Here is a 26,958-nt window from a genome sequence, read left to right as displayed (position 1 = left end):
ATCATGACAAACTGCCAGTTATATGACAATAATATGAATAAGCCAAATAGGATGCCATACAGTTCATAAATATTATGATAAACTTAGGATAAGCATGAATAATTACCTTGCTTTCTGCTAACCAGCGATGTGGGTCATAGAGAATATCAGGACCAGAGGATAAAACCTACAAAAAAGAGGAAAGAGTATTAGAAATGGATTTTCTCAGACATGAACTTGCATAAATGAAATTCTTCACCATAATATCCAAAAGTATAGTCACTAAAGTTAAGAATTTAAAAAAACAAAAGTTAGTAAAAAGAACTCAAGTAATTCCAAACCACCATTTATTAAATACCTTTAAATTAAATATAGAAACATGAAAAAAAAACAACTATCAAGTGCTATCACTGTTAGGATCTCTGAAAGCTGATTCCATGTAATCTTTCATGGACAGCGGACTTGATGAGAGCCAATTTATTTCACTTTTGTTTGTATCTTTTTCCTCAGTCTTGTTCCCCAAAATGCATTTTGAAGAGGTTTATATGTAATTACGTGGAAATTCAATTCTTTGTCACATTTACCCTTTTTCAATACTCTGATGGCCATTTTGTCTCATCAGTCCTTTGAAAAAGCTGACAAAACCTCAAAACTCATTGACATGACCTCATGCAAATATTGTTTTATTGCACTTAGTAAATACTAAGGTGACAATATTAGTATTAATGTCAGCTATTATTATATAGTATCTTTTTTGGTAATATGTTCACATATTTCATGATTGTAGCAAAACTCTATAATTCATTAATTAATAGTTGCCCTGTTTTTCTTCATATCAACTCATTTATAAAATCCCTTGCCATTTGGTTTTATCTTACTAATAAAGTAAAGCAATGCTCAAAGGTTGTCAATAACTCTGTAATTGCAAACACAATTTTTTTCAGATTCCTCCTTTCTTTGAACCATGTGATATTATCTCTTCCTAGATATTTTGTTTGAATATATCCTAATCTCTATGTAAAGAGATGTCTATGCTTATTCTTGTATACTTTCATACCACCTAGTGTGTGTGCACATTAATTTCCTGTATCACAATATCATACATTAATTCATTTTCACACAGGAAAAACACATACACATAAAGTGACTACCTCATGTCATATGCAAAAGTGCTGTATTTTTATAATCAGCCTCTCTCTTATCCATCTTTCTATCTAAATCTCGCCCTACTCTTAGGCCCTCTCCGCCTTTTCTGTACAATTCTTGCCAATCACCCTACTTCTCACTGTTTTCTTTCCCTTTAACTATCTAGTCTACTGATGAATATTTGTAAACATCTATTTGTGATGGATTATAAGAGGAAAGAGTATTAGAAATAGATTTTTCTCTAAAAGTATGATTATGATATACTTTTTCACTCAACTATGTCATATATCTCAATTAAACCTTCATTAACCTAAAGTGCTCAAAATTGAAATAAACAATAATCTGATATAAAGAATATTCGTAACATTTATATTGTGTAACATGCTTCACAGATTTACATATCATTTCATGTTTAAAAGAACAGCATTGACCACTTGCAAGTGGTGGCTTAATTTTCCTATGCTGCAAATATATGTAAAGCAGACAAACTATCAGATAAGGCCAAGGTTAAGATCAAGCAAAATAAGAGTTAGCACAGTGTCCAGCACACAGAACACATTCAATACCCCACTGTTTTTATATATCAAGATATCATCATTCATAAACAAACATCAAGGTCTGTCATGGCAAGAGCACTACAACACACCTTTCACTACAAAATGATAAAGAATAGACATGTGCATATGTGAATATATTACCAAAAAAGATACTATATAACAATAGCTGACATTAATACTAATATTGTCACCTTAGTATTTACTAAGTGCAAAATATTTCATATTATGGTATATAACTTTATATGTCATCTTACATTAACTTCATAATAAGCCAACTTACAATTGGAGATATAAATTCTTAGAGAGTATATAGCGATTACATAACATATTCAAATTCATACATTAGAAATTTATGACGTACTACTGTCAATTGGAACCTACATCTATCTTAATCCAAAACCCATCCTCTTCATACTCTACAATAGAATTGATATTCAGATCAAGTGTTATCGGAAGAGACATACATAAAGACATGAAGTATAGCTAAATCTACTTAGTTGAGCTCTGGAATTATCAAAGATTGACCTATGAGAATGAGATATCTTTAATTCAGATAGTCTTCTAAATGTTTTATAATCTTAGTGATTTAATCATATGTCCTAAAGTTTTCAAATGTTATATGCATCTATTAAGCAGAATAAATAATATGGTGACTTTATATACACACCTCTAAAAATTAGAATATCAACATTCTCCAGAACATTTTTCAAGCTCATTTTTCTGTAGTCAGCTGGTACATAAGTAGCTGAATTTCATTAGTAATATTTTTTTAAAAATCAAGAAAATGACAGAGAATTGAAATTATTCCTTTTGTGAAAATTTCCACATGATTCTTCTGCCTTTCTCCCGCAGAACTATGAACTACCAAATAACCAATTTTATCTCTAACAAAACCTTTGGTGATTTCCTAGAGGTGAGAGAAAATGCTAAGTCCTTAGACCAGAACCAAATTTGACATAAGCGCTCCCCTTCAAGGAATTCAAAACATCCATAATCACTTGAATATTTACTTTTTTCACTACAACTACAAAGTGAGCTGCAATACTCCTCTTAAAACATAGAAAAAGTAAACCAAATACAGATAGCACAGTGGATATGTTTTTAGGATCCAGAGTTAGTCCTCTAATGTTAGAAGTCCTAGATTAGCATTTGACTAGATGGATGGACAGGGCAAGTTATTTAACCCCTCCAGGTTCAGTTTTCTCTCCTTTACAGTGGATTGGATTCGACTACCTAAGGGATAGGGTAGTTTTAGGGGTTAAGAGAAATACTGTATATACCATACTTTCCATTGAACCAGTAATACAGAACTCAATGGATGGTAGCAAATAATATACTAATAACAAATCAGCCCATGTGTTTTAGTCAGCTTTTTGGCTGCTGTGACTAAAAGGACCCAACCAGAACAACTGTAGAGGACAAGTTTATTTAAGGACTCATGGATTTGGAGGTCTCAGTCAGAAGGCTGGCTCCATTCCTTGGGTCTCAAGGTGAGGCTGAACAACATGGCAGAAGAGTGTGGCAGAGGGAAGCAGCTTACATCATAATCAGAAAGCAGAGAGAAACTCTACTCTCCAGATACAAAATGTATATACCCCAAAGCCACACCCCCAATTCCTATATCCAACCACACCCTACCACTTCAGTTACCACTCAGTTAATCCCTATCAGGGGATTAACTCACTAACTGGGTTAAGGCTCTCACAACCCAATAATTCTCCCCTGAACCTTCTTGCATTGTTTCACACGTGAATTTTTCAGGGACACTTCATATCTAAACCATAACACCATGATAATGAAAAATTTTAAACTCAGATTTCTAAACTCCAAGGATACTCTCCTGAGTCAGAACTGATGTCTCTCTCATAAAACAGAAAGACATAGGTAATTCAATGAATAACACCACACTTTTTGTCACTATGACAGTGCAATAGCAATAGGTATAGTTTATTCTATAGGTGTAATTATATTGTAAATTATAGGTATAATTTATTCTTTAAAAATGTAAGAAGCTATTTTGTTTTCTTAAAACTTTCCAGAACAAAAATGTGACTACTATGTAACCATATATTACAATCCAATTATAATTAGATATTAGGAAACTAACTGAAAATTTAAGTCACAATGAGAACTCATAATTACCTTCAATTTCTCCATCGAGTCCCTGGAAAAAGTTTTACAAGCTGCATCAATTTCCTTTCCTATCACACCAAGAATGGATTCCTGTTCAGTCTCCAGACAAAGAAGTTGATCCTTGAGATGCAGTCGGGCTTCTTCCATCCTCCTTAAGTGTTCTTCTTCATTGCTTATATGTTTTTCCTATGAAAAGACATGAAATAGAAGTTTAAGTAGAGGAAAAAATACTTGTACTATTTATACATTCAAATTGCAGAACTGGATTACAAAATAGATCTGACTCTATCAGTCCTTCTACTTAACTAAAATAAAACACTCCACCTACTTCTTAATTAAAATAAAGTTATAGAATTCAGAAGTGAGGCAGATTAAAAACGGGTGAGCAGATATTTGACAAACAATATTATAATAATTATGTAATGAAAAACAGTGAAAAAAATCCTTTACCATTCAATAGCACATTTCTATTAATGGATCAGAGAGTAAAAGCTAAAGCCACAAACTGAGTTTGCCCTAAACATTAGTAAAACACCAGAAATGATGAAGAGCCTAATATAACGCTATTAGTTTCTTCATTTGAGAGGGGAAAAAAAAAAAAACAAGTGCTATTACTTTTATTTCACCTACTTCTTAAAAAGCCAAATGCACTTATACCACCGAAATGTCACTGAGTCATGAAAATTTGATAAAAGCAAGATAGGGATATATTCTAAGAAAGTAAACATACTTAATCAAAAGAGTTTTCTCAGGATTCCTTTAAGAAATTAAAGTTTGGGGCCTACTGTAGGCAAATCCATTCTCAATCACTATAATTATGCAATATCATTCAAGGTGAGCATCCTTAATCCGTAACAACAAAAATCTAAAATGCCTAAAAACACAAAACTTTTGGAGCATTAATACTGCACTCAGAAACATTCAAACTTTGGAGCATTTTGGATTTTGGATTAGAGAAGTTCAAATAGTAAAGTCTATGAAAATATTCCAAAATATGAAACACTTTTAGCCCCCAAGCATTTTGGATAAGGATAGTCAACCTGTGCTAGAGAAATCCAAAGTGGTATTATACAGATAGGCTTATCACAAAATAATAGGGATATATATATATATATATATATATATATACACACACACACACACACACACACACACACACACACATATATAGACATACCAAAGGTGGATATATATGTGTGTGTATACGTACATACACACACACACACACACACACACACACACATATATATATATAGACACACCAAAGTCATGATGGATGGTTATTATGTCCTCAATCATTACATAATGCTGTTATGTAATGATTTTTAACTATCCTATTAAATATAAAAAGACCAAGATTAATGGGCAACAAACCCAGCTTGAATCTGAAAGAACAATGAGATTCAACTCATAGAAAAGTAATCATGAAAAAATGAATGAGGTTTTACCATAAGAAATGCAAATGCTATGTCCTTTCACTTCGATTGACATTAAAATATGAACCAAACCTCCTCTACCCAAAGGGAAAGACCCTTGGACAACCTGCCTTATATATCTCACTTATCATTAATATTACTATTGTTTATCTGCCTCATCTTCCTTCTTTGCACTGTCTCAAACTTTGACTACCTACAGTTTTTCAATTATGCCTACATATGTCTCCTCTGACCACAAATGACTTGTACAGTCTACATGAAGCTATACTACTCTTTTAGGTATTCTGAATAGAGTCATCTTTAAGCATCAGAGAGACATTAAGCTCACAAGAGACTAATGTACAAACTAAAACACCATTCAATTATCCACCTTAACTGCCATGTGGATCAGAATGCTCGTGTCAGCACAGTAAGTGATTGACCTCCCTGTGGAATGAACAAGATGGAAGGCACATTATAGTCAATGTTGCTTAATGAAGTGGAAATCAGAACAAAGAGGGAATCTGTTTTATAAAATAATACGTAAATGGCACCATGCTAATGGCAATCTAGCATGTCATCTACACCTCAGGAATGTTCAGACCACAATCACAGGAATGTTCCATTCTTCTGGAAAGTGTTGGGATGAATATTGCTGAAGTGTATCTCCCAAACCTTCTCCTTGTTCCACATTCAATGTCTGTACAAACTTTCACTCCAGATTGATACATCATTTCTTTAGATCTATCACTATTTTTACCAACTCTTACACTCCCCATTTTGAAAAATTAACATCCTGACTTTGAATAATGTTTGACAAATTTTTAATATCTCCATTAGAAAGCAACCTTTGACCAAGTCTATAGATGAGGATGTTAATCTTCCTATTATTCCTAGGTACCCACCAATTGTATTTTCTGTGCTTCAAAGTTAATTCTTCAAGACCCAGTCTCCTTTCCTTTCTGCTCTTCCAAAGCAAATCACCCAACAGCATGATATTTATATCATAGCATTTAAGACATCAATTCTTAATATAATCATGCATCTCTCCCTCAATAAATGCTAATTTCAGAAGATCCAAAACATGTTTGTAATAATATTTAAATTCCCTCACTTTGCTGAACAAACGATTTAAATATTTAAGACTATAAAGATGATTTTACTAATTGCTATGCATATCTATTCTCTCCAAGGCTCTGAGGTATGCTAAGAAGTTTCCCCTACACATAAATAGGCCCAGGATGGCTGTTATGGCATCACTGGTGTGATGTTAATGAAGACAATGCTCTATCAAAGGTTACTGATATATTAGAAGACTGTCCATAATATAAATCCAAACAATTCACAATGATATTCTAAAGGACTTTTTCCTCACTTCACTCACAGCCATCTCTTTTATCCACTATACTTTTTCTGTGATCTCCATTACTTGTCTCTTATTAATAAAAATATAAAATTATTTCCATCTTTTGATAATCTTAAATTTTTTTATATTCTCAGCTCTAAAAGTTTTACCTCTTTGGCAAAGACAGACAATGACATTGCTCACTTCACTGTTCTTTGTGAAACAGTTAGCATGCTATGATCCTTTTGAAGTAAAACTCAAAATGAGAATCATGGACTCACATGAAACACAGAGATCGGATTCAAGTACCTGTTCCTTCAGAAACTCCTTCTTTGGTATTTCTTATAGGTGCAATCCAAACGGTACTTGAAGATCTCAAGTTTCACATAAAAAGAGTACCTGACAAAGCTGTAGAAGTTCCCCGTGAATATAAATGCTATACTTAAGAATTAAAGTAAACACATGAATTATTCACCCCACTAAACCTTCTAACCTTCCAGGTAAAAATTTCTGTTCTGGGCTTAAGATAGAGCTCAGTAGTAGAATGCTTACCCAGCATGAGTGAGCCCCCAGCATTCAATCTCTAGCACCACAAAAATAAACAAAAAAAAAAAAATCCTAGTTCTTTCCACAATATTTTATTTGACTAGGTTTCTGCCACTATACTATACTGGTCCCCATTCCTTGCATGTGCTCTGAGACCCTAAATTTAAGATTTAAATAAGTTCTTCATTCTATTTAAGCAGCACTATGGATTGGAAGTGGTTTGTCCATCAAGGGTTCAAGAGTTACAGGCTTGGCCCCCAGTGTGGTAATGTGAGAGATGGTAGGAACTTTGAGAGGCAGATCAAGTGGTAGGAGGTCACTGGGGTATTGCGAACAGAAGAAATTAATATTGTTGTCATGTGACTCTGGTTAGTTCTCATAAGATGGTTGTAACAGAAGATCAAAGATAGCCCCTCCCCAAGATCTAGCTTCCTGTCTTGCCATATGATTGCTCACTCCCACACATTTACATCATGATGCAATCTGCCATGATGTAATGCAGCCAAGGAAATGGCCAATCTTGGATACTTAGCCTCAAAAAATATGAGCTAAATAGCACAGGTATTTTGTTACAGTAATGGAAAAAAGACTAATAGGCCAACTATAGTGGGATTTAATTTATTCCTTCCACAAATATTTATGGAAAGCATACTAAAGACAGAGTAAACCAGTTAACAAATATCTCCTGCCCCAAGAGAGCCAATGAATGTCTCCATAAAATTATATTACTTTGCATAAGATGGCGTGAACATACTTTATATACAGAGATATGAAAAATTGTGCTCTATATGTGTAATAAGGATTCTAATGCAGTCCATGGTTGTTGTGTATTTAAAAAAATTAAAAATTAAAAAAAAAAGAAATTATATCACTTTTGTTCCATCCCATTCTTCTGGCTTGGGAATATCTATCTGAACCCTATTTATGGCACCCATTGAAATAGTTCTTTCTATCCATGTTTCAAAAACAACTGTACCAACAAAGCAAGCAGAGCGAATTCTGGGGTAGTGGTTTGGCAAGAAATTGTTAAATTAATCCAATCACACTTTCAGATTTGTGAACACTTTCTTAATAAGGGCAGATGATAATATTTGGACATCATTAAGGTATTCTCTAGTCTTCTGTTGAATTCACGAAGGGCAATATCTCATGACCCTATGACAAGATAAACATATTTTTAGAGAATCAAAGGGAAAATACAATAGTTTAGAGAATGTTGAGAAATGTGGAAGACATAGTCCAACTTCAGTGTTTCAGGATGAATTCACACAGGTACCTGAGATATGGAATACATGGAGTTTCTTTGAGAGTAGAAAGGAAAATACATAAATCTTACTATAATAGTTTAGGAGATCCAAGAAGAAGATATCCTTGATAATGGCTGAGTTTGAGAAAAACCTTGGAAAACATCCCAACCCTTATTTTATACATAAGGAAATCAAAGCCTTACTTGACTAAAATCAAAGAGCCTACACAACCATAACCTAAGCTCTCTGACACCCTGACTAGAGTTCTCTATTAAAATGCAAGAAAGGCTGAGTCCTTAAAATTTGAATTTAGAAAGATAATATGAGAAACTCAGAAAGGTTATCTTTATTAGCAGGTCACGAGACTGGTGAAATCTTAAAGTAGAAAGAAAAACTCAAAAAACAAATTCTGAATAAGCCTCCATTATATATGAAAATATATGACATATTGGCCTACTCAGAATATACTGCCAAAAAGCACACTGGACATGAACAATATTCCAAACTTCTAGGAGGTATCTAGCTACACTGGAGATTTACCTATGTACCAGTAAAGTTTGCTCTGGGCCAATCAGTTAAGAAGTATACTATTCATACACTAAGCAAGATATACTTCTATTCTCAGGACAGCTAAGGTTTTATGAACCTGCCATTTTAGGACAGTAAAGGATTATATTGTCGGCATTTTTGTCTAAAGGATATAAAAAATAAGACTGCTTACAATTTCATAATACACACACACACACACACACACACACACACACACTACAGACTGACTTGATCAAATGACCGGTAATTCAAAATTTAAGAAACATTACTCTTATTATAGATTTATGGTTTAACACTCTTTAAAACTCAAAACACTCACTTCTCAAAGACTCTAAGATTAAAAGGATACATAATCTTAAAGGAAATGTAACAACTTCCATAAACTAGAGTGTGTCCAAAATAACATCTCCTTAGTAAAAGCTTATGAGAATTCCTTCAATGTCTTAAGAGTTCCAGAAATGCTACTTTATTTCCAGTAAACTTATTACATGAAGTAAAAAAAAGTTTTTCACATACCTTAACAGAAACATTGTATTCAATAAAACACTCATACATTAGTTTACAAAAATAAATACTTTTATTTTACTAAAAAGTAACTTCAGTAAGCAATATGTTGCTATTTCACCCAAAGACTCTCTTCAATACATCAACAGGAGATGGAGAAGAAATAGAATAAGAGGTAGGAAAATAACATTAAAGGCAAAAAGTAAAATTAATGAAATTTAACTCAAAGTTATTGGAAATAAAACCTGCACATATAACCTAAACATTTTGAGGAAGAATATATCCATAGCCCAGGCTAACTGTTATACCTGAGCTTAAATCCAGAACACTCGCAAGCATTACAAGTCAAATTATAAAACTATCCTGAACAAAAATTGAATCTGTCTGGAAGCCATTTATCTGACCTCTAAAAAAGGCTCACATTATTTACACCAACAGTTGGCTCAGCTACAAGAAAGTTAAGATACAATACAAAATACCAGTCAGCACAGAAACTCTAACACACTCAAAGAGAAGGAAGCTACTACTGCTATTATAGGTATTTTGGAAAGAATTTAGTCTGGAAATTTACCCTACTGCAACTGCAATTGTCTTGCAACTCTGATTGATTCGAAAACATCAACAAAAACAATAATAACTCTAAACTCAAGAGTTCGGGTTTGAAAAACATCTCCACGAATCAACCTGAGAATTGTTCCCTGAGAGACCAACAGTATCAAAAAATACAAAGGACAAGGAAAGATCATTATTGAATGAATTGTTCGCTCATTATAAAAGTCCAATAACATGTACCTCATCATCACTAACACAGATATCATCATAGCAGATATCTTGAGCTCTTAGACAACAATACTAAGTGACCCTTCTCCGTGCTTCCATGATATTTCATATAAGTTTATGCAATGTCTGCCTTCTTACCAGACTGTGAGATCAGAGCAGCAATCTTAACACTTCTTCATTTCAATATTGTAGCATCTAATAACATCTCACATAGAAGTCACTCAAAAAACTTTCTGGAACATAAATACCCTTTAATGTTCATTCCATGCAGTCACAAGCCTAATCTATGTGACAAGAATAATAGAATCCAACTATACTTTGGGGGAGTGGGGGAGAGAATCTCTAAACTTACATAACTTCTTTTGTTTCTGCAAGTTTTACTTTGCTTTTTGTCACTAATTAATTAATAAACTCATTGAGTATGGTCATCTTGTCAGTAGCAAGCTGCTGTAATCATTGAGGAAAGACAATATCACAATTTTAAAGATAGAGCCAAGTAGATCTACCAGTGAATTAAGTGTGGATCCATGTATGAAAAAGAGCTAGTTCTTTATAAATATCTAACAAGCAAAAGAACATCATAATTCTACTAGAAGATTAATGGTTTCCAAAATAAAATGTTTCTATTTTACGTGTTAGATATACTCTGTTCCTTTTCTATGTTAGACATGAAAACTTCACACTGTTTCTTTAAAAAGACAGGAATAAGTTATGATTAATAGTGTATAAGAGTAAGACTGACAGGCCAGGCATCATGGGGCACACCAATACTCTCAATAACTCAGAAGGCTGAGGCAGGAGAGTCGACAACTTAACAAGACCCTATGTCAAACTAAAAGAAATAAAATAAAAAGGACTAAGGGGTGTAGTTCAATGATAAAGCTGATCCAGATTCAGTACATAGTACCCAGAAGAAAAAAGAGAGAAAGAGAGAGAGACAGAGAAAGAAAGAAAGAATTAGCAAAATAATACAGCTAACAGAAAAAGCAATGGCACATGAAAAACTGGTCATATGATTTGGTATTTTAAAACCCGGGTGTGAGAGTTTTTCAATCCATAACCTGGTCTTTTGCAGGCTTACAAAAATAATTCATAAAACATAAGAAAAAAATAGAAATTCAAATTTAAACTTTTGACCCCATTTAAGGAAATTATTCTTCCCTCAGGCTTTTTAGTATCCTTTTCAAGGAAAGTATTGAGTAATACAAAGATGATTAGTAGCATAATTAAAAGGTGTTAGGATATGTATTGGATACAATGCTAGAAATTAATATTCAAAGTTGGAAACAAAAATACCTTCTAAAGGGTATTTTGTGCGTTCATTGTTACGATCATTTTATATTATGACATATTGCTTGTAAGTCAAATGCCTAGAAACAAAAAACATCAGTTACTTAAAATTAGTTACTTTTGATATATTTCTAATTCTGAAACAAAACATGGACAAAGAAACAAACAACTAGGGTTTCAAATTATGCATTTGGGACAAGCATTGTTGAATTTTCAAAAGATAAAAATTATCATTCCTCTCAAGAGAAATGTTTATAAGTTTATAGTGTCTTTAAAAACCATTGGGCTTTCTTTCTCTGCTTTTCCCCTCTTACAGTATACTTACGCATGCATTGTTCTTATGAAATAATATTTAAAGTTTAAAAGTGAATCTCTAAATAATATAGCTCATGTGTACCATGAGCACAAACACATACTAAGGTTTTTTTGTCAAAAATCTATAGAATATTTCTTGATCTACATTACATGGCAAAATGAATTAGGTCAATAAGCAATTCAAGTGGCAATTAAAAAAAAAAAAAAAACTCAATTAACCAAAGCCATCCAGGACTGCTTAACTTCAAGAAAAGCACTAAAACAGATGCAATATAGTAATTATATGGCCTACTCTGCTTGATTTTCCAGACCACAACTGATCCTAGTTGCATTACTTAGCCTAATACCTACACTATAGGAATCATATCCAACTAAAGAAATAAATAAAATTAAATAGAACAGGCTTTTAGTGAAAAGTGCTCAATATGTTCACTCTCCTCCCCAGGAATTTGTCATTAACAACCATTCAGTGAGTGAAGAAATAAATGGCAGGCCTCTCAATCAAACCCAAGTCAAGTGCCAATATGACTGACAAACTTTAACTTTCCTCCTGGAATTCATTTAAAATTTAAAATCAACCCCTTCAATTGTAAATGGTTAATACAGAATCCATTACCAATAAAAATGTTTGAAAATGGCTCCACCATTTTCTAATTTCTGTGTTCTAATTCAGAAAGTAAAGACTACATACTACATGTACTTCTTGTATACAACTTTATTTCATGTTCCTAATTCTGCCACAGCTGCATGCATAAATGCCACATCTGAATTCCCATTGTACATTCATTTCACTTTTGCATCCTCAGTTTTTTCCTTAACATCTGACATGGTATTTCATACATAGAAAGCACTCTGATGTTTCAACCAATTCCTTGTAAAAGTCAAGGACCACTCTGGACTTAAGGACTACAAGTTATTCACTTAAAAACACTTTAACAATGACAACTGCAAAACTTATCATTTTACCTTTGACCATTTTGTTATTTTTAATGCTATTTTAACTATAGGACTCTGTAATATAATTACATATACATTCTACTTTTTACTTTGAGTTTCTTATTTAAATTTATTTTCAAATTTAACATATGGTGGCTACAGCTTCATTCTACTCAGAATTTAAATTTTTTAAAAAGCTTAAAACACCAAATACTTAAAAATACTTAAAACACCAAAGAAAAAGTAGTCTCCTAAAATGTAAGCATCAAAATAAAATGCTAGAACTGAACAGCTCATTTCCTTTTATTTTTTCATTCTTCTAGAAAAAAATAAAATCAAATTAATTCTCCCTGCTACCATCAAATAGCTCTTAGTCAAAATCTGAAAATGTGATATTACAAAGTAGTGAATACAAAACAAACATTTGACAATCATATATTTTTCCCATGTCTTCAAAAAAGAGCATTATCAAACAGATGGTCATATTAAAATCAAAATACAACTTTTTTTCATTGACAGATAACATTGCATTCTTTTACTGTGATGAGAAGATTTAACAACCTTTATATATTGCCAAAACAGAATTCTATTATACTCATTCATTTTTCCCCTCACAGATATGTTTATGTGGAAATTTCAGATTTTAATTAGATATATCTAAGAAAATCATTGTTGATTCCCATTCCAAAAATGTCAGACTGAAAAGTAATAGTATATGGTAATTTATTGAATAATTCTAAATTTAAATTCAATGCTAAGAGTTCAAAATAAGAGACATGTGTCATAAAAGGGAAAAATACATGAAAATTGTACTCCTATATCCAGTTTCTACCATATTTCTACTCAGTTTTGGGCTAATCACTACATACTCTCAATAGCAGTATCCATCATCTGAAAACATGGGCATCATTATTAAACTCATGAATTATAATTACCATGTTTCAGCATTCCACATTTTGTATAAGAAAATTAGTTCCAGTGTTTTTATCCAAAATAGCCCTACCTTTAATATAAGTTCCCAGTTCTCATTTTACAAGTGATTTAACAGCATTTCGTGGTAAGAACTAAACTATATCTCCATCAATGCTATCTATTCAACACTTTACTGCTAACAAAAAATGTCTCACAATTTGTGCTCTTTAATTATCTCTAAACTGCTTCATCAAAGATCTTCTTACCTTCTTAAAAGATGAATTAAAAAAAAGTCCTCCCTCAAAAGATGAAAAGATTTCACATGTTCTTAAATAAGCAGAATTAATATAGTCAAAATGCCTCACTACAAAAGCAATATACATCTGGGTGACATGGCACATGCTTATAATCCCAACTACTTGGGAGGCCGAGGCAAGAGAATCATAAGTTTGAGACCAGCCTCAGAAACTTAGTGAGGTCCTAAGCAACTTAGTGAGACTTTGTCTCAAAAAATAAAAAAGGGCTGGGGTATGTGGCTCAGTAGTATAGTGGTACTGGGTTCAATCCCCAATACCAAAAAGGAAAAAGGAAGAAGAAGAAGAAAAAAAAAAAAAGGCACTATACATTTAATGCAATCCTCATCAAAATACCAATAACATTCTTCCTGGAGTTGTGGGGGCGGGAAGAGGGATGTCCAATCTTAATACTCATTTGAAAGAATGAGAGGTTCAGAATAGCCAAAGCAATTCTAAACAACAAAAGGGATACGGGAGGCATCATAATACCCAATCTCAAATTATACTCAGACCCACACAGTAGCAAAACCAACATATTGGCATCAAAATAAACATGAAGACCAAAGGAATATAACAAAAGACATAAAGACAAACCCAAATTTTTATAGCCATCTGATAATTGACAAAGGTGATGTAAATATACCTTGGAGAAAAGGCGGCAATTTTAGTAAATGGTGCAGGGAAAACGGGATATCCACATGTAGAAGAATAAATTGAGATCTCTTTCACTCTGCACAAAAGTTAAATCAAAATGCATCAAAGTCTTAGAAATTAGAAACCTTGCAACTGACACAGACTCAACACTCCATCTGATAGGTGCAGGCACCAACTTCCTCAAAAAGACCCCTAAAGCTTAAGAAAAAAAACAAGAATCAATAAGTAGACTGCCATCAAATTAAAAAGCTTTTGAACAGCAAAGGAAATGATTAAGAGTAAAGAGAGAGCCTATGGAATGGGAGAAAATCTTTGTCAGCTACACCTGTGACCCGGTATTAATACCCAGTATATATTTATATGAAGAACTTAAAAACTCAATGTCAAAAAAAAAGCTCAATCAATAAATGTGCAAAAGAACTAAACAGAAACTTCTCAAATGAAAAGACAAAATAGCCAAGAAATAAATGCAAAGCTACACTAAGATTTCATCTCATTCCAATTAGAATGGCAATTACAAAGAACATGAATAATAATAGATGCTAGCTATAATGTGGGGGAAAAGGTACCCTCTTACATTGTTGATAGGACTGCAAATTAGTACAACCACTCTGGAAAGCAGTGTGGGGATTCCTAAAAACACTAGGAATGAAACCACCATTTGATCCAGCCATCCCACTCCTAAATATTTATCCAAAAGAACTAAAATAAGCATACTAAACTAATACAGTCACATTTATATTTATAGCAGAACAATTCACAACGTCCAAATTATGGAATCAACCCAGATGCCATGTTAATAGATGAATGGATTAAGAAAATGTGGTATATATACACAAGAATGGAGTTTTACACAGCCATAACGAAGAATGAAATAATGGCATTTGCCAATAAATAGATGGAAATGGAGAAAATTGTACTAAGTAAAATAAAAAGACTCAAAAAATCAAGAGTGAAATGTTTTCTCTCATATGTAGATGCTAGAACAAAATAAGGGAAAGAAAGTGGTTGGGGAGAGAAGAGGATATCAAAAGATATAGGGAAGATCAATGAAGAAGAGGAGAACAAGATTTTTATAACAAAATGTGATTTTGTTATCACATTATATAACAATATATAAAAATATATGTTATATAACAATATAATGTGATAACAAAATCACATTATATCATATATAAAGGAAACTTTACCTTTATATAAATTTAGATGAAAAGAAGTTGAGGATAGAGAATAGGGAAAGAAAAAAAAAGAAGGGGGGAGGGGACAGTGGGGATTAAAATTAATTAAATTCCTTGCATATATGACTTTGTCAAAATGAACTTCATTCTTGTATAAAAATGATGCTCTAATAAAAAAAATAAGGTGCTCTAAAGACAACTAAGTATAGCTATTGAAATAAGCAAGTATTAAGTTAGAAAGTAGAGCATCTCAAATAATTTACAAAGTCTTTATACTGGTGGATATGATTCCTACCAAGTCTGATACAATGAGAAAGAACAGAATTGGTAACCCTGAGTTCTACTTCCAGTTCTATGAAAGGAAAGCTATAGTTCTGGAACAACTCTTTGGGCCAAAATGTCATCTATAAAATAAGACAGTGGAAGTTGATAATGTTCAAGGTGATATTACACTTTATAATCACACTGATGAAAAATGCTGACGGCAATATCATCTTTGTTTCAATAGTGCAGGGCCACCATATGAACTCTGACATAATCTTGTTAAAGCTAACATACAGATTCTTTTTTAAATTTTATTTATTTATTTATTTATTTATTCTTATTAGGTATGTATGACAGCAGAATGCATTTTTGATTCATTGTACACAACTGCAGCAAAAATTTTCATTTCTCTGGTTGTACATGATGTAGCATCACAGCATCACACCATATATGCAGTCATACATGTACCTAGGGTAATGATGTCCATCTCATTCCACCATCTTTCCTGTCCCCATCTCCTTACCCCTCCTTTCCCTCCCCTTTGCCCAAAGTTCCTCAATTTTTCCCATGCCACCCCCTTTATGGATCAACATCCAGTAATCAGAGAAAACATTCAGCCTTTGGTTGTGTAGGATTGGCTTACTTTGTTTAGCATGACATTCTCTAACTGTTGAGAGCCACAGCCCAAGGGGCCCCAGCAAACTTCCAGCTGCCAGCAAACTTCTAGCTGCCAACTGATTGGCTCCTCTGCAGTGATGCTCATTGGGCTGTTTCCCCGCCCTTTCAGACCATGGAGCTGCTCATTGGGGGACTTTTTTTTGGCTCCGCCCACACGACCCAGCCAATCGGCCTCAAGAGCAGGAGGAGTGGGGGAAGTGGAGAGGCTTATGGGAAGCCTGTGGTGGCAGTTGGGCTCTGAGGGTTTTTCCGGAGGAGCTGTGTGGTGTGGTGTGTGTGTTCTAAAAATAAAGTTTGTTTCTTTTGACAAGTGGCTCCTGAATTGTGCCCAGCCAGACTGCGGCATCTAACTCCATCCATTTACCTGCATATACCATAATTTTATTGTTTTAATGCTGAGTAATATTCCATTGTGTATATATACCACAGTTTCTTAACCATTCATCTATTAAAGGGCATCTAGATTGATTCCACAGTTTAGCTATTGTGAATTGAGCTGCTATAAACATTGATATGGCTGCGTTACTATAGTATTCTGCTAATTTTAAGTTCTTTGGGTATAGACTAAGGAGTAGGATAGCTGGGTCAAATGGTGGTTCCACTCAAGTTTTCTAAGGAATTTCAACACTGTTTTCCAGATTGGTTGCACCAATGTGCAGTCCCACCAATGTACAGTCCCTCACATCCTTGCCAATACTTTTTGTTGTTGAATAATCTTGATAACTGCCATTCTGACTGGTGTGAGATAAAATCTTAGAGCTTAGTTTTGATTTGCATTTCTCTAATTACTAGAGATGTTGAACATTTTTTCATATATTTGTTGATCAACTGTATATTTTCTTCTGAGAAGTGTTTATTCAGCTCCTTAGCTCACTTATTGATTGCATTTTTTTTTTTGGTGTTAAGTTTTTTGAGTTCTTTATATTTCCTGGAGATGAATGCTCTATATTTGACGTCCATGTGGAAAAAAATCTGCTCCCAAAATGTAGGCTCTCTCTTTTGCTGAGAATCTTTTTAGTTTTGAATCCATTCCATTTATTCTTTTTTTTTTTGAACTTATTTATTTATTCTAATTTTTTATATATAAGCATAATGCCTTTCAATTTATAGTACACATATAGAGCACAATTTTTCATGTCTCTGGTTGTACACAAAGTATTTTCACACCATTCGTGTCTTCATACATGTACTTAGAGTAATGATGTCTAACTCATTATACCATCTTTCCTACCGGATACCCTCTCCCTTCCTCTCCCTCCCCTTTGCCCTATCTAAAGTTCCCACATTCTTCCCATGCTCCCATCCCCATCCCCATTATAGATCAGCATATTCATATGGAGAAAACATTTGACATTTGTTTTTTGGGAATTGGCTTACTTAGCATAATATTCTCCAACTCCATCCATTTACCTGCAAATGCCATGATTTTATTCTCTTTCAATGCTGAGTAATAGTCCATTGCATATATATATATATATATATATATATATATATATATATATATCACAATTTCTTTATTCATTCATCTATTGAAGGGCATCTAGGTTGGTTCCACAATTTAGCTATTGTAAAATGTGCTGCTGTAAACATTGATGTGGCTATGTCACCATTGTATGCTGTTTTTTAAGTCCTTGGGGTATAAACCGAGGTGTGGGATATCTGGGTAAAATAGTGGTTCCATTCCAACTTTTCCAAGGAATCTCCATACTGCTTTCCATATTGGTTGCACAAATTTAGCATACAGATTCTTGTGGAGCAGAAAAAACTGAAAGTACTAAAGAATCTTCCAACACTGTGGAGGCTAACTAAAAGGTATAGTATCCATATGAAAGCATTTCCTAAGACAGAGAAAAGTTCCACATATGGATGTGATAATGGGCGAATTACAGGAGAAAAGTAAAATGAGCATGGCAGGAACCACTGGCTTCCTCCAAGTTTCAATAAATATTGGCAAGAAGCACTTTCTCATATTTCTGGTAAGATTATATAATAACATATTCTTTATACCTAGAATTTCTCATTTTCTTATATAGTTAAAAATGAATGCAACTATAGTAACAAAAACAGCATGGTACTGGTACCAAAACAGGCGGGTGGACCAATGGTACAGAATAGAGGACACAGTAACCAATCCACAAAACTACAACTATCTTATTTTTGATAAAGGGGCTAAAAGCATGCAATGGAGGAAGGATAGCATCTTCAACAAATGGTGCTGGGAAAACTGGAAATCCATTTGCACCAAAATGAATCTGAATCCCTATCTCTCGCCGTGCACAAAAGTTAACTCAAAATGGATCAAGGAGCTTGATATTAAATCAGAGACATGGCATCTGATAGAAGAAAAAGTTGGTTATGATCTACACGCTGTGGGATCGGGCTCCAAATTCCTCAATAGGACACCCATAGCGCTAGAGTTAACAAATAGAATCAACAAATGGGACTTACTCAAACTAAAAAGTTTTTTCTCAGCAAAAGAAACAATAAGAGAGATAAACAGGGAGCCTACATCCTGGGAACAAATCTTTACTCCAGATAGAGCCCTAATAACCAGAATATACAAAGAACTCAAAAAATTAGACAATAAGATAACAAATAACCCAATCAATAAATGGGCCAAGGACCTGAACAGACACTTCTCAGAGGAGGACATACAATCAATCAATAAGTACATGAAAAAATGCTCACCATCGCTAGCAGTCAGAGAAATGCAAATCAAAACTACCCTAAGATACCATCTCACTCCAGTAAGAATGGCAGCCATTAGGAAGTCAAACAACAATAAGTGCTGGAGAGGATGTGGGGAAAAGGGCACTCTTGTTCATTGCTGGTGGGACTGCAAATTGGTGCAGCCAATTTGGAAAGCAGTATGGAGATTTCTCGGAAAGCTGGGAATGGAACCACCATTTGACCCAGCTATTCCCCTTCTCGGTCTATTCCCTAAAGCCCTAACAAGAGCATGCTACAGGGACACTGCTACATCGATGTTCATAGCAGCTCAATTCACGATAGCAAGACTGTGGAACCAGCCTAGATGCCCTTCAATAGATGAATGGATAAAAAAAATGTGGCATTTATATACTATGGAGTATTATTCTGCATTAAAAAATGACAAAATCATAGAATTTGGAGGGAAATGGATGGCATTAGAGCAGATTATGCTAAGTGAAGCTAGTCAATCTTTAAAAAACAAATACCAAATGACTCCTTTGATATAAGGGGAGTAAACAAGGACAGGGTAGGGACGAAGAGCTTGAGAAGAAGATTTACATTAAACAGGGATGAGAGGTGGGAGGGAAAGGGAGTGAGAAGGGAAATTGCATGGAAATGGAAGGCGATCCTCAGGGATATACAAAATGTCATATAAGAGGAAAGGAGGGGTAAGACAAGATAATACAAATGGAAGAAATGATTTACAGTAGAAGGGGTAGAGAGAGAAAAGGGGAGGGGAGGGGAGGGGAGGGGAGGGGAGGGGGGATAGTAGAGAATAGGACAGACATCAGAATACATCAGACACTAGAAAGGCAATATGTCAATCAATAGAAGGGAAACTGATGTGATACAGCAATTTGTATACGGGGTAAAAGGGGGAGTTCATAATCCACGTGAATCAAACCGTGTAATATGATGTATTAAGAACTATGTAATGTTATGAACGACCAATAAAAAAAAAAAATGAATGCAACTAGTAAAATTATTATTTCACTAACACTGGAAAAAAAATATTTTCATTATGTTTGTGTTGGACTTAGGAAAACAATAAGAATGTTTTTGTCATTTTCTTTTCAAATTTTTTCTCATTGTTTATAAATATACCTGAACAAAATATTTAAAATATTTTTGAGAATATGGCCACAATCCTAAGAACAAAAGACCAAAAGAATACATAGAGTATAAACTGAATCTTCTATAATACATTCTTTTCTTAATTTTAGGCACTAGCTCCAACGTACTATGCAAATGTTCAAAATTAAAATTTCCTTCTTTTAATATGTCTGCAAATTACTTGTGATTTCGACAATAGCCAGTATCATTATTAAATACCTATTTGAATATAAAATTTCTCCAAACTTAGATCAGACACAGATCTGTGTAGATCAGACATTATTATGAAACTTTCACTGTGTAAACTGATGCTGTCTTACTAAGCAAAAATGATTTAATTATCTAACTCTTGTTGATACATATTCCACTAAAATCAAAAAAGATATGTTTCTAATAAAATAAACAGTATTATGAGTTTCTAGGTAAATGTCAGAAGAATCAAAAGATTAATATCAATAGGATCTTTCTGGAACAAAAGAGAAAATATTTTCCTACGAAATTTAAACAAAGGAAATAATTAATTTTAATGATACTATAGTTTCATTTGTCTAACAGTTCAGGAGTGATTCTTCCCTGGTAAGAAGCTCTTAATAAAGTCTTAAATGCATATATAAAAGTTCTGCAAAATACTTGTTCTCTTTGTCATGTAAAATTGGAAAATAACATTTGACAAAGCAAAATCAAATGTTAAAAAAAATTCATTGTATTACCACAGATTACCATTGAATATACGAGGAAAATATGCCAAAGTTAGTTATTCTGTCCAAATATACTAATGGCAATCTTCTACCACTGATTGATGCTGGCACTGGTGCTAACACTTTATATGAACTTTCATGTAGTTTTAACACTTCTAAGTTTATCAAAGTAATAATAAGACTAGAAACAGCCTAAAACAAAGCATACAGTTAAAATAACATGAATTTTTTAGAAACATTGTGCATGTCTAGTAACTCATGTATTTATATTGAAAATGGACAAGCAAGAATATCATTTTATGAGGAAAACAAAGTTTCCTTTTGATTACAGTAGAGCCACATTGTTAATCCCCTTTGACCCATTTTTCAAGTTTACTACATTGCTTAAACAGAGATCTTTGGTCTATTAGTTCATTGGGCTTTCCTTCACTGAAAACTTAATTTGCCTTATTTTATTTTCCCTAGTCTGGGCCCCTTACCCAGCACGTGCACATGTGATTGTATTTGTATATGTTTGTGTGCATACACATTTACCTGAATCTCTTCAATTTAACTATAAATTATTTGCTATGTCTCAGGTTCTATGCCTTATCTTAGAGATGGAAAAAAATACAAGGATGTGATTTCTCTCCTCCATTTGCAAGCATTACTATAAAACTGCCCACCTGTTTGGTTTCTTTACCACACGCCTTCAAAAATCACTTGTTGATAGAACTGCCAGTTATTTTCACATGGGTGCTTCCTTTGTGGAACATCTGTCTCAAATGATTCAATACAGTCTGGTTCTAAACCTCTCATCTGCACAGTTCTATGGTTTTATAATTAGGTAGACCACAGGCATATTATTGCCATTATGATTATTTTCACATTATTGTGTAGATCACAGGCAGTTGATTGCTGGGTTGAATCATTAATCGGTAAATACTTGAAAACACAATAATAGCAGCTACCAATAACTGATATATTAGATACCAGAAAATGGGCCAAGTACTTTGCTTACATTTTCACATTTAATCTTAAAATAAAGGAATTATTATAATGTTAAAGGTTGATAAAAACTGAGGCATTAATGTTTAGGCAACTTAACTAAAGCCACACTAGAAAAGGATGCAAATTCACCATTTTGCTATAATAACTAATGCTATGCTACCTCTCAAAGAAAAAGGCTCTGTCTGTAGATGACACAATCCATTAAAATTTTGATTCACACCTATTCATACTAAGATATGGGCAAAAACAGTTAAATCAATCAAAAGCATGATCATTTAAAACCAAAATAAATATTGAAGAAAAATAAGGTGTACAATCCGCCCTCCATATCCTCCAAATCCAGGATTCAACTGACCATATATTGAAAAAAAAAAAATGTGTACCAAAAATTTACAGACTTTACCTTGGTCATTACTCCCTAACTAATACCATATAACAACTACTTACATAGCATTTACATTGTATTTCAGTAATGTGGAGATGACATAATATACAGGAAGATATATATAAATTAAATACAAATATTATATGACCTTTTTATAAGAGACTTGAGCAATTGCAGATTTGGCTATCCTTGGGAGACACTGGAACCAATCCCCTACAGGACAGAGAAACAACTTATGTGTATGTGTGTGTGTAATATATATTGGTGTTTGTGTGTTTGTGTCTTTAAGATTACATAACATTTTAGTATACAGTGGTCATTTTTCCTCTATGTTACTATGCATTCTCAGGACTTGACCACAGGTTGAACATCTCTAATCCAAAATTCTAAAACCCAAAATGCTCCAAATTAAGATATTTTTTTAGTGATGACAGGATATCACATGTGAAAAATTCCACATCTGACCTCATATGACAGATCATCATCAAAACACTGGCATACTAAAAATATTGTATAAAATTATCTTTGGGATATGTGTTTAGACTTGGTCCTATTTCTAAAATATCTCATTATATATACATAAATATTCCAAAAGCTAAAAAACTCCAAAATCTTAAACATCTCTGATCCTAAACATTTTTAAAAAGAGATATTCATCCTGTATATAGTTTTAACAACTAAAAGGATCAACTACAGACCAGTTTTCTTATCTATATTCCATTCTGAGGATATATGCCTGTCTCATAATGGATGCCTAAGTGAATGCTGCATTTATCTGGATGTGTGATAATGCATATATACATATATATATATATATATATATATATATATATATGAAACATCTCAAACATAATCATTGAAGAAACATTTAAGCAGAGCAAGGTAAACTTTACATTCACATTTTAATGTGTAAAGTGTAAACTTTAAACATTCTTAAATGTAGATAAGGAAATATAAACTGTTTAAACACAATCTTCTGGCTAATATTTTAATTATAGAAAGTTGGAAAAATTACCATCATCTCCACAGCAACTATGTGCTGGTCACAGATACATTAAATATGTATGAACATTAGATTCAATTGTCTAGAACTGCCATATAAGAGTTGAGCACATTCTAGATTTGAGCGATGGAAATGTGGAGATTGGTTCCAGCTGTGTGCAGAAGCAGGTGGATCCCCATCTCCACTCAGCAGAGGAGTAGGCATTACCCAGTGGGAGTGGGCTGCCTTCTTGTTCCTCTGTAATACTACCCCTTACCTTTTTTATTATTATTATTATTTTTTTAAAGAAAGAGTGAGAGAGGGGAGAGAGAGAGAGAGAGAGAGAATTTTTAATATTTATTTTTTAGTTCTCGGCGGACACAACATCTTTGTTGGTATGTGGTGCTGAGGATCGAACCGGGCCGCACGCAAGCCAGGCGAGTGAGCTACCCCTTGAGCCACATCCCCAGCCCCCCTTACCTTTTTTGGATGGAATGTTCTATGGAACAGCCCCTCCTCAATAAATAGGATGGTTTCAGATGTGCTCCCGGTCTTTATTTTGCCTTTCTTGCTTCCCTTGGAGGAGCTGAGGCCTAGGAGCTGTGGCAGAACCCCCCAAAAAAGGTAGTTTCTCTGTCTCTGTGTGATTATTTTGTGCCAACTCAATTCACCTGGAGTGACCCTGATTGATTTAGTTGTGTGTTGCGGCATTCAATCAAAGCAAAACATGAAATAAGAACTAAATTTCAGCTATTGTCCACCTTATAAGTTGAAAGTTAGGAGCCTCATTAAACCATGAATTCCAATCTAACTTATTCTTGGTTTTAACAATCACTGGGATTAATATACACATACTAATATATGCACAAATATATACACTAGGTAAACATCACAAACTAAAAAAGAAGAAAGGAGAGCAAAGGATTAAGAAAGTTTCTTCCTAAAAAGTTAATGAACACTTTTATGATGGCCCACCCAGTGGCAGTTCTTTCTTTGTGGATTTATGCAACCCTCAGCTAGTACAGTATTCATTCAGCTCATGTCTATACCACCTTTTTCCATTATCTGTACTTTAACAATCTTTTTAACATTTGACTTCTGTCACACTCCACTGAAAATTCTTTTTGGAAGTTGATGAAAGAAACAGAAAGCAAATTTAAATATTTTGTCTTCTCTTCATTGTTGATTTCTTGTCAGAAGTCAGCCTCAAAAGTAGTGACTTCTAAAAATCCTGAGTATTCTACCCAACATGCCATAAATGGTAGTTACTTGAAATAAATTTACATATCTACTGAGAAGAAAGACATGCGGGGATGTACCAAAGGTTACAATCCCCTTAACTTTCCCTCTCCACAACTATAAGAATCAGAATATTATCAATTTTAAAAATTACTATGAGAATTAGCTCATAAAAAGCATTTAACCACAGATACTTTATTTTGAACCTTAGTTTTCTCATGGATCAAAGAACCCTAACACCTACAGATTGAATGTTTTGTGTCTCCCCCAAATCCATATGTTGAACCATGTCTCCAATGTGATGGTATTTTGAGGTGGGGCTTTTGAGGGGTAATTAGGTCATGAAGGTGGTTAATGATATGTAAATTTATTTCAAGTACTACCATGTTGGGTAGAATACTCTGAATTTTTAGAATTAAAAGTAGAAGTCACTACTTTTTGAGGTCATCTTCTGACAAGAAATCAACACAGAAGACAAAATATTTAAATTTGCTTTCTGTTTCTTTCATTAACCCTCATGAGGATTAATGCCCTTATAAAAGAGAACTGAGAAAGCTCCCTTGCTACTTCTGCAATATAGAACACTGTATGAAGGCACCAACTAGAAATCAGACATGCACCTTGAATTGAATCTACCAGTGCCTTGATCTTGGACTTCCCAGCCTCCCAAACTATGAGATACAAATATCTGTTATTTTCAAGTAAACTGTCTACAGAATTTTGTTAAAGCACCTGACATGTAGAAAGTCCTCAATAATTTACCAGACCTATCTTTTTTTTGCTAGTTCTTTTTTTTAATATATTTACATATGACAGCAGAATGCATTATAATTCATATTAAACATATAGAGCACAATTCATCTTATATCTAAACTGCTATTTTAAGATACATGATTATTTTTAAATCAAATGTATTAGAAGGTGACTGGTTGAAAGAATAAAACTCCCAGCATTCAAATAAACTTGTCATTTTTTTTTCTGGCACTAATACAACTTCCTATGAAAAACTACAATTACATTTTTTAATATAGTATACACAAATTATGAAATTAATATGTCTTTTGCATTAGAATTTATTTATATTTTTACCTTTTCTTCTAGTTGGTCCTTCAAACACTGGTATTTTAGCTTCAGTTTTTTGTTCTCATTTTCATTCTGGGTTAATTCCTCTGTAAGTTTCTCACACTGTGATTTCAACTTCTCTAGCTGACAACGATGGACTTTAGCCATGTTCTTATCTTCTAAGTTTTCTGCCTAAGACAAAAAGAAGGAGAAAAGAAAGTCCACTGGCTGTGACCAAATTGTTTCAAATAAATAACACAATTTTCAGTGGGAAAATAAAACTTTAGCTCTCTCAAAGTACTCATACAAAGAAATTAAAATAAACACATACGAAATGTTCTTTGCATTTATTCAATGACCCATCGCCAGATAGCAGGTATTTACCAAATGACAAGTACTGTACTAAGTACTAAAGATAACAGATATGAACAGAGAAAAAGACAGAGGCAATCATCCACTGACAACAATAAATGATAACAGTAGGGGCTGGGGGACATGGCAATCACAAGGAAGTAACTCCAATGCTGAGGAGTAGGAGTTATTAGAGAACTGTCCCAGAAGGGAAATACTATGCTACTTCAGAGTGATTAGTTTTCTCAGCTGTAAAAGAAGCTTAGCATTCCTGTTCTTTCTAACTCAAGGATTTTAGGAGATAACTGTGTCCTTCCTATACAATAAAATTATTCATATAAATCTTGGGTGCCTAGAAAGATCATAATAGCCAAGAAACTAAAAGTTAATACTGCAAGACTTTATTTCAGCACCAACAGAGTAGTAAAATGTCTGCCTAAGACAAAAAGAAGAAGAAATGAAAGTCCACTGGCTATGACCAAATTGTTTGAAAAAAGTAAAATAATAAAATCCTGGAGTTAGAGCAGGAATGCTAAGCTTCTTTTACAGCTGAGGAAACTAATCAGTCTGAAATAGCAAAAATTGATATTATTAAAATATCAATCTGTATTTGGATGTAATCAAAATTGTTTTAAAAAATAAACATTAGGAATAATTGGGGCTGGGATGTGGCTCAAGCAGTAGCGCGCTCGCCTGGCATGC

The 26,958-nt window shown here is 33.6% G+C and overlaps 1 protein-coding gene across 1 annotated transcript in view; it reads right to left on the bottom strand.

Moving 5' to 3' along the window:
• Positions 1 to 26,958, bottom strand: part of Cep128 (centrosomal protein 128) — a 373,328-nt gene that overhangs the window by 227,518 nt on the left and 118,852 nt on the right. Inside the window, exons 15-17 of the mRNA XM_077799967.1 lie at positions 25,933 to 26,097; positions 3,825 to 4,001; positions 107 to 166 (exon numbers count right to left, since the gene is read on the bottom strand). Of these exons, the coding sequence (XP_077656093.1) occupies positions 107 to 166; positions 3,825 to 4,001; positions 25,933 to 26,097 (402 nt within the window). The remainder of the gene's footprint in view (positions 1 to 106; positions 167 to 3,824; positions 4,002 to 25,932; positions 26,098 to 26,958) is intronic.

The sequence above is a fragment of the Urocitellus parryii genome, chromosome 6 (assembly GCF_045843805.1).
Source record: "Urocitellus parryii isolate mUroPar1 chromosome 6, mUroPar1.hap1, whole genome shotgun sequence".
Taxonomy (NCBI): Eukaryota; Metazoa; Chordata; class Mammalia; order Rodentia; family Sciuridae; genus Urocitellus; species Urocitellus parryii.
Note: the sequence above shows the minus strand (reverse complement) of the source record. Positions and strands in the feature narration are given on the sequence as shown.